The following is a 16,609-nucleotide window of genomic DNA, read 5'->3' as shown; positions in this document are numbered from 1 at the left end:
CTCTGTAAACCTGCGGCTATCCACTTGATATCTGCGAACCCATTTTTACGGCTTGCGGTTACAAATTTTGTATCTGTGTACGGCTCTACTGATCCAAAGCCCACTGAAGTCAATGAGAGTTTTTACATTGATTTTAATGATTTTTGGATCTGGCCTTAAATGTTGTTTGATGGCAATCAAATTTGTAATCCAAAGATTAAACTATAATCTAATCAGTTCAATAGTTAAAGCATAGAACAAAACCACGTCTCTTCTACAAACAGAACCCGTGTGATCTGCTGATCACATGTTATGATTCTGAATAGGATTTTCCAGGTTTTGTCAACTGAAATGTTTATCTTGTGTTCAGGCTTTAGATGTTGCAGTTTTAATGTGGGAGCAGCTCATCATCAGGAATATTGCCTTAAACAATGAGGGCTGCTTTGTTTACACTTTCTAAAGGACAATTCATTACAGCAATCTTGCAAGCTTATAAAATTCTTGTCTTCGAATGAAAAGTCGAAACTGAGGGTTAAAAATTTTCATCCCTCACATCCATCTAGTTATAAGAATATGATAGTTCTCTTCAGTGTATATAAAAGGCTATATGTTATGTATTACTTACTCTTGACGCCTACCCAGTTGCTTCTGCAATAGCTGTAGAGTATATTTCATTTAATCTATTTTTACTGGATTATGGAACAGGATTCTTGTTTTATAGGTTGCCCTATGTATTGAATATTCATGTTCTGAGATTTCAGATAAACGGGGTATCACAGCAAAACAGTGAGAAGTAAATGCTATGCCTATCATCTTCCCACAAGGGGAGTGACTATGCTAATGAGACAACGTTATGTTTGTATAGGAGTTGCTTAAGTAATATTTATATTAAGCCGCTGTGAGGACACACAGTGTAAAGCGATAATTTTCAGAAACCAGAACAGATACAGACTAAGCAGGATGCTCAAACTCATTAACAGTGTCTTCATTCCAGGAAGCCTGACAATCTAGTCTATTATATGGAAACAGCCAAATCACAAACCAATTTCCCACGAAGTAATTCAATAATATATCAGTTTTTGCAAGTGAAAATTCAAGTGGCAAACATCAGCAGAAGTACGAAAACATCTTTTCTACGAAGATCTCAGAAAAAGCATTCCCTGCTACCACATCTCTGTATGCAGTTATCAGTGCCTGGTGTAAACTGCTTCAATTAATTTAAAGTTCTACAAACGTAATTTTTTATAAGAGCTTTCAAGCATATTTATCAAGTGTTGTTTTTACTATATCCAGTGAAGCTCTGTCATGGGATGTAGTTAGATACAGGATTTAGTGTATCTTCAAATATGTATCTTCACAGCACACCCACAAATATGTATCTTCACAGCATTTGGTTTATTGACATTAAAACAGTTGCACAGCCAGAGGTCCCATTTTGGACTGGATACCTTGTGAATTCTACCCAGTGATGGGAACTCATCAGGGATAGTCTCAAAAGCGATAAATGAATCTTGCCCTCCCCTGTGCTGATACAACTAGGAATGTACTTTGTCAGCCTTTGCGGCTTTAACTACAGCTGGCTGGGTTTGAGGCAGGCTCAAAAATCCAATCTGTTCTTAGTAATGCTACCGCCTCCATAGAATTACAGGCATGCTTTCAATGGGTATGCCCCTGTAACTGAAGAGTGAGGATTTGCCATCCGTATTTACAGTAGTCAATGTCTTTTTTGTTTTTTGCATAGTTGCAGCACAGTATCAACTCCATTGAATCATGTAGAAATCAAGGAGTTAAATGATAGGACAAGAATAAAGTTTATGGGCCCTCATTTTGGGATTCAGTAGAGTTACATAAGGGCTGAATTTGGCTTACAGCTTTTTCTGAATGTCATTGTGCTCCTCCATTAATGATACTTAATTAGAAAATAGATTTTGTTATACGTGATGGAGGTGACCACAATTAATGTACACATACATCCTAAGGTTGTTTAAAAATCATAGAAATTTTAGGAACTATTTCTTAGCGAAATCAAAATTCTACTCTTTACATGACACAGAAAATGCAAAAACAATCTAACCAAAAGATTATATATATTATTATAGGTATATGTATAGCCAACAGTTCTGATTCTGACCTCAGATACAACCATTGTTAATCCAGAAGAACTTCACTGGAGTTTTACACTAGTTCAGAATCTGGCCCTCAGGTAATATTAAGGCATCAATCAACTGAGACGCTCCAAAACAAAAGAGAAAGATCAATCGCTAACATCCTGTTTTAAAAGTAATGCTATAGAGGGCCACATTTCCAGTCAGCCTCCAAACTTTGCCAACAAATTTTGTAAATGCAGTCAGTCACCGGCATTAAATCCACTTTTGTGCATTCAGATCAGGTAGTTAGCTCTCTAACTGCCCAGTTTGCACAGCTAAATGAGAATGTTTTGTGTAGGTGAAATTTTGGAGAGTGTGTTAGAAGGTGGATGATGATTTACCACATAAGTTCTCAAAAGTTTAAGACAAATATAATTCGGGTCCTTTTTTGAATACATACATAATAAGTTCTCTTTTTGTTTGCAGTGCTTCCTTCATTTGCTTGTTTCTTTCCCACTCATTTCACTATGAAATAAAAATGCCACATAAAAGAATATGTAAAACTATCTTGGAGTTTTATAAAAGTTTGGTATTTCTTTATATATAGCTTTACATATACATGTAACTGTACCACTGAAAATTAGTAAAACATTACAAACAATTCAAAAAGCATACTCAGGGACTTTACCTTGAGCCGATAGGCTACATACTCAAATATGCTTTAAGTAAATTCCAAATAGCAACTAATCAATGATTGCAATATAAAATTAGAATTTTCATAACCTCTTCATTAAGTTATAGTCCCATTTTCATCCCCAAACATTAAGATAATGTTTAGATCGATTTATTTTAAAAGTCCCTGAATATATTTTATCTGGATTCAGTTTAAAATCTGCATTCCTAAAGTCTGGGTTTAAATTTCCAGTTAATAATAATAAAAGACTAAATAGTGTATTTGGCACTAGATTTACAGACATCATCCATGATTTCACACAAAATGTATAATAAATTACCATGATTATTGATCTACGGTACTGGAAAACAGCACTACATGAAAGCACACAAAGGAACATTTAATGAGCACCAGCAGGGTCTTCGTGGACCAATTAATGTGAAACATGTTAGTACTCTTAAAAAAAAATCACACCCCCATAGTGCTCATTACCTCACTGTGCAGACAAGCCCTTAGTTTAAAAAAGTATCCTTTGATTGTAACTTGTTACCAAATTTTCAAGTATGAAAGCAGGACTTATACATCCAACTAACTCTGTAATCTTCTGAATAGTTTAATGAGACACCTAATTGTGTGTGCATGAGTGTGCACATGGGAATCACTGATCTCTGTTGGATGGAATCAGAACTGCTTAACTGTGTGTCAGAGGCTACATCTACACTATGAGCTAGGGGTGTGATTCCCAGCTTGTGTACACATACCTGGGCCGGCTTGATGAGAGTGAGCTGGAGTGTAAAAAGTAGTGTAGCCACAGTAACATGGGCAGTGTCAGCGTGGCTTAGACATACTGAATATGTACCTCTGAGGTTCAGGCAGGTTCATGCTTGGCATGGCTAATCCATAAAGCCGCTGCTATTGCAGCTACACTACGATTTATATCATTGAATACCTGCGAGTCTGTATACACACACTGGGAATCACACCCCTAGCTTGTAGTGTAGACGCAGCCATAGGCTCTACCCAGCTAACAAGAAACTCTCCTTTAGCTCAAGCGATGGGAGCCTGTGCTTTTGGAACAGGGAGATTTGAGTCATCCCACTGTTGTTGTGCAACCTAGTGATAACAAACATGCAGTCTGCAGTGGCCACAGATTTATTGCTATTAATAAAGTGCTTGGTATGCGATTGCACACTTTTGTATTTTTTACTGCTTTGTTTGACACTTTTTTGCCTGTTCTATATATTTCAAAATGATCTAGGAATATAGGAATCGCCAAACTGAATTAGATATATGCTCCATCTAGTCCAGTATCATGTCTCTGACACTGGCAAGGGAAAAGTGAAAGAAACCTTACATTAGGCATCCATGGGATAATCTTTCCCACAAATTAGTTCAGATCCTAATTCCTAATAATAGAGATTAGCGTAAACTCTGAGGCAAGAGATTTAATATCTTTTCTAGAATTTTTGTTAGTGAGAGCTGTTCTGACGTTGGATATTCTTGTTATTCAGATGAATGTCCAAACCTATTTTTATATCTTGTGAGGTTATTGGCCCCAATGGCATCCTGTGGTAATAAGTTTACTTTCAATTTCTTGATTGCTAAAACTATGTACACTCATTACAATACAGAGTATGACAGAATTAACTTCAGATGTGCACAGTATAGAGTGAAACAAGCTGCTTTGGCTTGTATTATCTCACTTCATCCAAGTGTGACAGAGTTAACCTCAAGCATGGCTTGCCAGGGTCCTCCTTTTAAAATTATACAGTTACAAAAATCATAGGATGTGGAGTCCATGAGGGAAAAGCTTTCTGTGATGAAACACAGCTCAGATCACAGCAATCAGCTGCAGAGTCAACCCTGTAATCTTTTACCTTATGATTAAAAATAGAGAGAGTTTTTTATTTGTTTCAGAGTAACAGCCGTGTTAGTCTGTATTCGTAAAAAGAAAAAAGAAAAGGAGTACTTGTGGCACCTTAGAGACTAACCAGTTTATTTGAGCATGATGAAGTGAGCTGTAGCTCACGAAAGCTCATGCTCAAATAAACTGGTTAGTCTCTAAGGTGCCACAAGTACTCCTTTTCTTTTTTATTTGTGGTATTTTCAAGACACAAGACATCTTCTATTATTGAAGGAAAACTGTATAGAAGTATACATACTGTTTGTTTTTTAAAATTGCAACAATTCACCCATGTCAGCAGATGGTTTTAAGAAAGTTCCAAATGTGCTTCAAGAATCTTCAAGTTAACAATAATTTTGCTTTGTTAGCAGAACAGTTGTGATCTCTGTCATGTATTCTGTGAATTGTAGAGGACCTGGGTCCAAAATGGCCAAAAGAGTCAAGTCTCAGTCTACTGAGAATGCATTCAGTTCCACTCCCCTCCCCTTTCCCCCCGCATCCAATTTTAATAAAGATTTTCCACTACCAGTAGCATTACTTCTCTGCTCCTGGGAGATTGCCAACTTTCTAATTGCACAAAATTGAACACCCTAGCCCCGCCCCTTCCCCGAGGCTCCGCCCCTGCTCATTACATTCTCCTTCCTCAGTGGCTCGCTCTCCCCCACCCTCACTCACTTTCACTGGGCTGGGGGAGGGGGTTGGGGTGCAGGAGGGTTGAGGGCTCTATTGGGGGTGCAGGCTCTGGGGTGGGGCCAGAAATGAGAGGCTCAGAGTGAGGGAGGGGGCTCCAGGCTGAGGCAAGGAGTTGGGGTGCGGGAAGGGATGAGGGCTCTGGCTGGGTGTGCAGGCTCTGGGGATGAGGGTTTGGGTGCAGGAGGGGGGTCCAGGCTGGGGAGTGGGGCCGAGGGATTCAGAGTATGGGAGGGGGCTGCAGGTTGAGGCAGGGGGCTGGGGTGTGGAAGGGGGTACAGGCTTTGGGCTGGGGGTGTGGGCTCTGGGGTGGGGCCAGGGATGAGATGTTTGGGGTCCAGGAGGGGGCTCCAGACTGGGGGTGGGGCCGAGGGATTCAGAGTGTGGGAGGGGGCTGCGGGTTGGGACTGTGGATGGGGTTTGGGAGGGGGTGTGGGCTCTAGGCTGGGGCCAGGCATGAGGGGTTCAGGGTGTGGGAGGGGACTCTGGGCTGCGGCACGGGTTGGAGTGCAAGTGGTGAGGACTCTGGCTGGGGGTGCAGGCTCTGGGGTGCAGTAGGGGGCTCAGTTTGGGGGGGGCTCAGGGCTGGGGCAGGTGGTTGGGGCTTGGGGTTGGGGTGCAGGCTTAACTTGGGTGGCTCCCGGTCAGCTGCACAGCAGGGCTAAGGCAGGCTAGTCCCTATCTGTCCTGGCACCACACTGAACCCGGAAGCCGCCAGCAGGTTCAGCTCCTAGGCAGGAGGGTGGGGGAGGCAGGAGGCTCTGCTCACTGCTCTCGCCCGCAGACGCTGCCTCCCCCAGCTCCCATTGGCCACGGTTCCTGGCCAATGGGAGTGTGGAGCTGGTGCTCGGGCTGTGGGCAGCACTATACCAGTGCCCTGTGGCCCCCTGCCTAGGAGTTGGACCTGCTGGCTGCTTCTGGGGTGCAGCGCGGTTCCAGGACAGGTAGGGACTAGCCTGCCTCTGACACGCAGCACTGCCGACCGGATTTTTAAGAGAAGGTCCCTTTTCGACCAAGCATTCTGGTCGAAAACTGGACACCTGGCAACCCTTGCTCCTGGGCTACATCACATTTTACAACTTGGGTATTTGATAATTAAATACATAGGAGGAAAGTACTGGGAAAGGAGAAAGGCCTACTTATACATTTTTAAAATGTCCTATTACCTAAGGCCTCATATTGGAGCCCTTGTTCAGCAAGACTTCTATTGAAGTCAGTGGGAGTTTTGGCTAAGTACTGGATAAGAACGTAGGTATTTAAGAGCAATGCTTACATACCTTTAAAAATCTGGGCCTAAGTGCCTACATCACTTCTGAAAATGCGACTTAGGCTTCTAAGTCAATTAGGCATTTCAATGTTGAACATAGCAATGTGTAAATTCCTATGAAAATCTGGGCCTCAAGGATTTAGGGCACCATAGGAGTTAGGTACGTGGGCACTTTTAAAAATCCCACCAGGTGTTTATCCACATCTTTAGGCATCTAAATACCCTTATAAAATCTGGTCCTTATGTTCCAAGGGAACAAAACAATTCAAGGACTTGATCCTCTTGCCATTGAATTCAATGACAAAACTTCCATTGATTTCTATGGTGGAAAATCAGGGCCCACATCCCATTTTATCTTCCACTCTACCATCTGTTAAGTATTAGATCAAACAGCGGACTGGGCATTTCAAGTCGAGGTAGGACTTCATCCCTACTGAACTCATTCTGCCATTAATTTTTAAGCTAACATGAGTTAAAAATGAAATCTCAGCCTTAACTTCGAATTCCCCAGTTTTTGGAAGTTTCTGAAGAGCGATTCTGCTTTTGTCATAAAAGAAGACATAGTGGGTTATAGTTGTGTCTCTTTGCTTCTCAACATTAAAGTCATTCCAAGCATTAGAGGAGTCTCATGCCAACATCACATTATAGTTCTTTATATTTACTCTAAGGTGCTCTAAAAAAAAAAAAATCCATACAAATAAAGGACACTAGTCTTTGTGCAACTACTGTTTCTAGTAACTGCAGATTTACTCCCTACCAGTGATTCTTGTCCAGGCCTGACAGCATCCCTCTCAGTTTCTGTTACATTCTTTTAAATTCCTTCCTGCCCTTAGGCCTTCCATCATGACCGTCATCTGTCCAGGAAAGGAAACTGGATGAAATTTCCTTCGGATCCCTTAATTGGTCAGAGAGGTTGATGTTGACTGACACGCGCACTCTATCTCCTCCCCCAGGGTTTGAGCACACTACCCTTGTGGCCTAGGTAATAGCATGGTTATTGATGCCTGCTAAATGCATTTAGAAGCAGGTCAGGAAAACATCACTCAGTGGGTCAAATTCAGATCTGGTGTAAATGAGTTCTTTCCTGTCCAAAATTCATGTGCTGACAAGACAGTGTTTTTTATTATTGTCACTAAAATGTGAAGAGTCAGGCTTTATGCCTGAATGACCCCCCTAAAGCTGTGTAGTCAACTATACCAGTGGCCCAATGTGTTCGGTTGGGCATAAAGTCATTTAAAAACACAACTTTCCAGGAAGCCTCTTGCTTCTGTTAGGTTTGACCTGGTAAGTGACATCCATTCCAGATAGATTCACGGGTCCTTTTTCCTCCTATATCTAGCAAAACTCTTCTCTGCGCCCCAAATTCTATAGACCTCAGTAAACCTAGTACTGGTCCAGCATCAGCAAAAGGATTTGTGCTTGTTATGTTTGTAAAAATCAGTCATGTGCCAAGACCGATTTTCTACAGTAGGGGATTTTACAGCCAATTTATAAAGTCTCAGATAAAGTCTATACGAAAATGCCCATAGGCCTTTCGCTACAGCAATATAACTTTTCCCCCTCTCTCCCCCTCCCTCCCTCTCCTAAACACTGAGTAAATTCCCATACCAAGCACTGACTGGCTTTACGCATATTAAAATCCTACAACCTCAATGCCATACATCACACAAACATGAAAATCCCCCTCAGAACAGATTATGTCAGTAACCCCCCAACGACTGTTCACCCCACCTTCCTCCTTCAGTAGCTAGAGAGAAAAGACAGGCTCTGTGGATGAGAGAAGTGAATTCCTGAGTTGAGGAGATACCCCCACCCCCAGAGGATGGGAATCTTTCCCTAATGTTAATGACAAGGGAGCTCAAGTTTGAGTGCTGCTTCTGACCTCAACTGTAGCAGCAGTGCATTGGGAAAGGAACTGTGTTTCAAATAATCTGGTATTAAATCACCTGGGAACTCACAGGCAACCCATGGAATGTCAGTGTTAATTGCAAATGGTATCTCTGTAGCAAACACAGTACTAGTGCAAATTCCTGTTGAGGTATATGGTCTCCTCCCTCAACAATATTCCTGAGAGCTATACGTGCCCATGGAGAGGAGAATCGATTAGGGAGGTACCCTGTTCGGGAGAGTTGTTAGCACAAATAAAGGGAAACTTCACTTCCCACCATCAGTGGCTGCTCCCCATTTCCCAGCTACCATCTTGTCCCTCCTCTGCTTGCTCAAACTCCTGCTGTTTCTTCTCTAAGGGGCCTTGGCAGCTGTAGCAGATCTAGAAGCAGTTCCATGAGAGCTGCTGCAGCATAGTCACAAGGCGAAGAGGAAGGGAGGTAGATTGATGGGCCAGCTGCTTTGGCAGTCTTTCATACTACCTGGATCTTATATGGTTCTCATCACTATGGTATCTGAAATGCAGGATAATGGCAGCTATTCCCACTGCTACGCTAACTTCCATCAGTTTTGCTTCACTCCCCAGTTGAGAAGTCTGGCCAATCAGAGCAGAAAACTGCCAAGGTAAAAGTAACTGCTAATTCTACAAGAAGTCAGAATCCAGGACATTTGTCAATTTATCAGGCACTTGAAACAGATTGTGGAAAACAAGTGCTGCATTGGAAAAGATTGGTGCCATTGGTCTGGGACTCATTCACTTCACTGGGAATGCTCAGTACTATCTAGGATCTGGCCCTGTGTTTGTATAATTAAAATATTAATTAGATTCTGTTTCATATACTGAACCTTGCTCCAACTTTTACTAGTAATTCTTTAGCAAGTTTTTTTTTAAAAGAAATAATATATTGTAATTTCATTCCTACATAATTTTCACACCTTACAGCATTCACACCGAATCATTATGAACTGTCTTGCAAAAACCAGTAGAGCAATCTTCTTAATTTCTTACTCTTTGTTATGCTGTCTCTAAACTATGTCAGACTTAATATAAAGGTGCCTACATAGGGCTTTCAGATCTCAGCATTTTTGCAGGCAACTCCAACCATCATGTAATCAGAGATAAGTGACTTAGTTAAAAATGAATGGGGCAGCTGGCCAAATGCTCAACCAAACAAAATGATCAAAGGGACAGTGCCAGATGTTTTCCATCAGCTTTGCACATGGAGGTACCAGGGAGATCAGCAGGAGCACTACACTAAAAAGAAACCAGAGAAGCCAACTCTAGTTTCAACCATAACATGAAGAATTGACTATAAATACCACATTCCTTAGTGATAGTCCCAGAGGACATTCCGTAGGTATTTCTAAAGCCTACAGGAAAAACGTGTCTACTATTGTCTGGCTTATTTATATGCATCCTCCTGCTAAATGTTTTAATAATAGTGCATAGCAACATGCTGAAATATATATTAAAACCCATTTTAGGAAGCTGCTAGTAACTGTGAGTCAGTGGAATATGTCAAAAGCTGCTGTTTTCCTATAAAGTATGTGTTCCCCCAACCTTTGCTCATTTAACTTTAATGTTTCCCAGTTCCTACCCTATTTCTTTTACCGTTTTCGATTACTGCAGTTTTAAATTTTGATTTCATAGGCTTGGGACTTTAATTCCTGTGAAAGGCCCAGAAATCTGTTTCAAGATTTGTTCTTGAAAAAGAGACTGTTTCATGTTTTTTTTCAATTTTTGTCTTCTGAGAAAGTTTACGGTACAATGAGATAAATGTCTAAAATAGTTAAGGTTGCTTATGCTGCACCTCAGCAAAAGACGTTCTTGACATCATTTGTATACAACTCTGAAAAGTAGGGCCGCTCAGTCAGTGCTGCCAGACATCCAGCCACAGGGCCTCCACCCTCAGGACATGCACAGCCCACCAATAATAGTGTAACGCTAAGTGCTTCTGTTGTCGTGGAAAATCCACGGCTTCATATAGTTCTGTGGTGAGAAAAACTAGAGCTCCCCACCCCCATCACAACCCTGGTTTACACCCATTACAGGCTCCTCCTCCTGTTTAACAGAAACCTCCATTCACTATCTCACTAATTACCACCGGGGCCACACGCATCATTTCAGGCTACATTACCTATCCCTCATCCAAGTCATAACACATAGGAGGTTGGGGCAGAGAAGTGAGGGGGAAGAACATTGCATGAAAATTTTGTGCCACGCAGAGCCCCTCCCCCCAATTTAATGGCTTTGCAGGGGCCCCCAAATCTGTTTGAACAGGTCCTGCTGAGCAAGAATCTTGGAAACTGCTGCCAAGTAACTTGAGACAACTGCATAACTTAAGTCATTTTTCAGGTTCTTTTTTGACTCTCCTGTTTAGTGCTGCTTGTCTGACAGTGGGAGGAGGAGATATGCTGAGCCTGCAGAAAATGAGAAGGATTTTTTCCCTGAAACAGTTGAAAGATCTCAGAACTTTCTTCTTGACTAAAGTGCAAACTAATCAGATTGCTTAGAGGGTGCTGCTGAACATCATTTCTCATTTCATTTTGTTCTTTTCTTGCATAGTATATTCATAAAGTCAGTAGTTATGGATTTGTCACCCAAATGCTTATTTGTTATAGGGATGTTCAATGAATGTATAACAGGGTGATTCCATCTCTAGAAACTGTTTTAAATTAATTTTACGGCGATAAACCACTTTGGTCTGATTTTGATCTCATATCCATTCATTTTAGTGGAGTTACTTCTGATTTACACTGGTGTAATTGTCAGCAGAATCAGGTCCTTCATTGGTAGCCATGCTAGCAATGAGGGAATAAACCACAGTCTAGCCATTATAGTTGAGTCTAAATACAGCAAGCTTAACCTTTAACCTGACCCAGTTAGGACTGCTTTGAATCCGGCTGCTGCATGGATGACTGCTGGAGCGTCCCTCTTTGCATCACATATATAGCAGCTGTGCATGGGCACAATCCTTGTGCTCCTTTGAGTCCAGGGGCTGCCTCCTAGCACCCTCCTGAGTACAGGCACTGACAAATAGGACAGAGAGGATGAGGTGGAAGCAGGGCTATAACCGTACTGCTCCTTCACCTTATCCAGCATAGGCGGCTGAGCACAATGAGAAAATCTCCCTACATTACTCTCAGGAAGGGTGTTGTGAGTGCCCTCCCTCTACTGGAACTGAAACCCTGAAATCAATACATTTATCTTTGAAAACACTTTTCTAATGAGACTTCATGGAGGTTACTATTTTCACTTCCCTTTTTCCCCTTAAGAAAATCTGCATGCATTTCATGTACAGAACTTCCGCTGATGTCAAAGGGAAGTTCTGCAGATGAAATAAAAGGAAGAAAGTGTGCAATTCAAATGAATGGTATGGATAGGTGAGGAGCATTTTCTTTACCTTATAGGGACCATATTCTGACATCAATTTTTTCAGTTGACTTCTGTGGGAGGTATGGCACCCAGGATCCAATTATGCAGTCCTTATTAAAGGCCTGGAGAAGGTAGGCCAAGGGCAGGAGTGGTAGTTGAGGGGAGTAAGTTCGGTTCCTCCACATTCTCTCCCTTCAGACCCATGGGTGATGCAGAGCACTATGAGGCTGTATTAACTTTCACTGCTTTGCCTTCTGTGCTGTGAAACTTGTAGTTAGAAGTAGGGGACTGTGTTTGGGACAGGCCCTGAAAATGTCCAAACCTGGGCAGGATAAGTAGGGTTGGACAGCAACGCATCTATGTGGAGGCCTGTTTCCTCTGATGGATTGTTGAAATCTGCATCACTCTGATGAGCAGTGGGTTCAAGGCTACTTCCCTAGGGGAGCAAACCATAGCTCTCTGACTAAACAACTGTACATGCATCTGATGAAGTGAGCTGTAGCTCACAAAAGCTTATGCTCAAATAAATGTGTTAGTCTCTAAGGTGCCACAAGTACTCCTTTTCTTTTTGCGGATACAGACTAACACGGCTGCTACTCTGAAACCAGAAGAACTGAGTTACTCTGGCATAGGGGGGAATGGGACTGCCAGGGAGAACTACCATTTAAGTCAACAGGAATTTTTCATGGGGAAGGGCAGCAGGCCGAGATTATTCAACAATGCCTACTGAGGCCTGATTTACAGAGGTGCTGAGTAACGACCTCTGTAAAATCTTTAAAGTAAAATATTTGGGCCTTATTTTTCTCTCACACAAATTTTACAGTGGTGTAACTCCATTAACGTCAAAGGAATTACTCCTGATTTACACTCATGTAAAGAAGAGCAGGAACGAGCTCCTTATCTCTGTATCAAACCATTAATTTTGGACCCTTTTAGCAACTTGTTCTTTCTTTTGAAAGGCAGACATAAAGCTATAAAACTGTGCAATTATGCATTCCTTCACTCACTGCTGGGGTCATTTGGGCTGATTTTCTGATAAAAGCAACACGTCATCTCTCCAAGGCAAGAAAAGTGCTGGATATTTTCATTTCCATTTTTATGGCAATGGAAATGAAACATCCCAATTCCCAAGATAATAGGATTTACTGCTCAATAGCCAATAAGTCAAAGGGTAGTAATCAAGGACCTTATTCTGTTCTCACTTACACCAGTGTAAATCTTGACTTACTCCACTCTTCCTTTCATTGGGTTTATACAGGTGGATAGAGGGGACTCAAGGCCTAAGCTCCTGATTATTTTTTGTTATCAAACACAAGATACATGGTGGCCTCTGACTATGTAGATACAGTCTGTAAATACTTTTACAGATTGCTGTCCTCAGGAATCATGGAATTCGCACACTGGAGTCAGGGAAGTTAGACTGTGAATCAACAAAACCAGAAATATTCTATACTAGAGAATCTCATGCTACAGGATAGCAACCGAGTTCTCCATTTAGAAGCTGAAATGCACTACAGAACTCTCAGAAGTTGAAGCAGGAATTAAGCTAGAGACTATTCTACCATTTGCTGAAACGTTCAGTGCATTTGCCTTCATGCCTTCTGCATTCCACAGGGCTGCATGCTGAGTTAATAAAACCTCTCTTGGAAAATGCTTTGGAAACATGGATGGAGTCCCTGACTGGCCATATGGCAGAATCTGGCTATTGCTCCCAGACAGCTGCAGGAAGTGAAAGACGAGAAATGGGAGACTGTATCACAAAGTCATATATACAATTTTGGTTAATGGCAACAGCTTCCAAAATATTCAAAAGCACCAATATCGTCTTTCTTTTCAGGAACTCTAAGTGATGTATATGTGATTTGGATTCAGACACATTACCAGCTGAACTTTCAACAAGTTTTGAAACAATTAAACGTATGTGACATGATAAGAGACAACCACTTTTTCATTGCTCAGCTCACAAATCAAAATTGAGATTCCAATTAACTTGCTCTTTTTTAAAACAAACAACATTATCACCACTAACTGAATACCATTCTATGATTCTATGATTCTATACCATTCTAATACCATTCTATCATTCTATGATTTGAATACCAAAACAATATGGTAAGTTTCTTTTCTTAAAATGAAATTGTGTATTTATTACTGCTGTGAGGCAACATTTAAATTGAACAAAGAAGTTATCCGCATCAGATAACTAGGGACAGTAAAAACAAAGAACAGAAGGATGCTTGAAATGTTCATCTTTTCATGTACATTTAAACTAAATGATAAATTTGAAACTGAATAGCATCTTGTAAAATTCACAATATGAAGTACTTAGCAGCATTCTTGTTAAGAACGCACAGAGCTCATTCTTAAATGAAAAATCTTGATCTGTGACTCTAAACAACTCTAAACTACATCAAAATGACAATAAACGACATCCGCTATTTCCTCATATTTTAGTTTTCATTTTATTCAGTTAAGCCATAAAATAACTTTGCATTTCTAATGCTAGTGTTCCCTAAACTTTTGTCTGACAATAGAAACATTCATAAATTTTAATGTTTAGAAAGTAGTGTAAATCTATACACCTATATTTAAGAGAGAGGTCAGATTTACCAAAATAAAAGCATCTCTATTGAAATTGTCAGGACTGTATTGCTATGTCAGAACTGTACACATAGGTGGACAAGTGCACAGTATGTAACTAAACAAATTAATCTGTATGAAATACCTGATTTATCGCAATACAACCTTTTAAAACAAATATTCTCATTTAGATGACATCTTTAAAGAAGTAGCCTCACTTTGTGTGCCTGCCTGCATGAGAATCAGCAACTGCAACGTCCCAAGAAAAGCAAGACGTGATCCTTATCTTTTTTTTGGGGGGGGGGGGGGGGGAGGGGGAAAGCATAGGAAGTATTTTTTTAAACCAACGTGGAATCCAAAAGTGGACTGAATTTTCTGATGAATTGTCTCACCTAACACGAACCCTTCTAACTGTTCATAACATGGTAAAAGATAAACTGAGAAGAAGATAGATTTATGTATTGTTTATAAGGGAATATTTTGCTGCTAATCTTGGATAGCAAGTAAACTTGGTCTCTCTCTTGTACAAAAAACTTAATAAGCACTTGCGTTTTCTATTTCTAAATGAGAACACCACAAGTGAATTGCATAAGTTCCCCACGGCAGGAAAGTAATCATAATGCGTAATAATAAAGCGATGATTACATGGCAAAGTGATCTGAAAACATCAACAAACTGCCTCACATACTAGCAGGAAACATGACTGCAAAACAAAATCAGCTCAGACAAAACTTAATGGCACAGTACCCGTTATAATCCTTCGTGCTTTACCTGCTGATTGGAGAATGGCTGGAGGAAATCTCTGGCATAAAGCTCTGTTCGATTATTGGTATCCTAGATGGAGTGTAGGAGTGGTAGGCTGTCAGAACCACGCTGCCCGAGTCCTTTATCTCCATTATCCCAGGCACATGTCTTCCCTACTGTCTGGTGACAAAGACAACGACCAGCATTTACTCACTTGCTGGATCAAGTGACCCTGTCACAAAAGCAAATGCATGACCTTACACTGTAATAGCCTCTTACTACCATTTGCTGTGAGGAGAACTGTGTAAGTGAGATGGCTCTTTCTCCTGTCAGGACAGCTAAATTAGCATAAATTCAAAAACACCGCCCACAAACACAACTCTGTGGGGGAAGTATCCCTGTTTCTTAGGAAACCAGAAACCCGGGGTAATCCTACATGGCTCAGGGCAGCTGCTCTGGACAAGTTCTTCTTGGGTTATTTCTTTTTTCGTTTCTTCTCAACTAAGGGCAGACTTATTAGGATTTCTTATACGACAGCAAGGAGCAAAATGAAATGAAATCATTCTTCAGCTAAGCAACGTGGGAATGGAGCAGTGCTTTAACAGAAAACGTGCCCTAGGAAGGAGAGGGGGAATGCAATTTATAATGCCTACATGAAAGATTCATAAACTAAATGGACTATTCGTGGCACCTTAGAGACTAACCAATTTATTTGAGCATAAGCGCAAATTGGTTAGTCTCTAAGGTGCCACAAGTACTCCTTTTCTTTTTGTGAATACAGACTAACACGGCTGTTACTCAAACCTAAATGGACTATGTGTCTGTTTAAATAACCAGGGAAGAATAAACCTGATTTATTTAGGTCAGTTAAATTCTACAAGCTGTCTGCAAAGAGTTGTCTTTACTTTCCACTGAATACGTATTAGACTTTCAACAATCTTTTTAATAGTTGCTGGATGGATAATTAAAAGAGCAGTAGGAAAATAAAGATTTTTCCACAAAATTTTACAGAAAACAGCTATTATTATGGCCCCCCAACTTCACTGATAATGAAGGTTTTGTGAAATGGCAGTTTCTTATCATAAATACATGCACCAGTCTGATATTTCTCATTTTTCAAAATTTGACCTCTGTTGGAATGAAAATTTAAAATGTCTCTATTTACACTCAAAAATAGAATCATGGCCTTATTTTGGAGCAACTACCCCAGAAAACTTCGCAGCTCTTTTGTGAAGCTGAAATGCAATGTGAAAACTCTGATTTCACACAGCCCTAATATTTTATGAAAAATAAAATAAACACTTACTCTTATAGTAATCAGCACCACCAGTTGAATTCAATTGAATGACTCTCTTTGATTTCTAAGTATCATGGGTGAGACCCTCAGTCCTGCGCCCTCTTTTATTTTGTGTAAAAGGGCTGG

General features: G+C 40.8%; 1 protein-coding gene across 1 annotated transcript in view; it reads right to left on the bottom strand.

Moving 5' to 3' along the window:
- ARHGAP28 (Rho GTPase activating protein 28) overlaps positions 1-15,511 on the bottom strand; it is a 92,514-nt gene extending 77,003 nt beyond the window's left edge. Inside the window, exon 1 of the mRNA XM_074944601.1 lies at positions 15,214-15,511. Within this exon, the coding sequence (XP_074800702.1) occupies positions 15,214-15,338 (125 nt within the window). The 5' untranslated portion in view covers positions 15,339-15,511. The remainder of the gene's footprint in view (positions 1-15,213) is intronic.
- Positions 15,512-16,609: the final 1,098 nt, after the last annotated feature.

Source organism: Natator depressus, chromosome 2 (assembly GCF_965152275.1).
Source record: "Natator depressus isolate rNatDep1 chromosome 2, rNatDep2.hap1, whole genome shotgun sequence".
NCBI lineage: Eukaryota > Metazoa > Chordata > Testudines > Cheloniidae > Natator > Natator depressus.
Note: the sequence above shows the minus strand (reverse complement) of the source record. Positions and strands in the feature narration are given on the sequence as shown.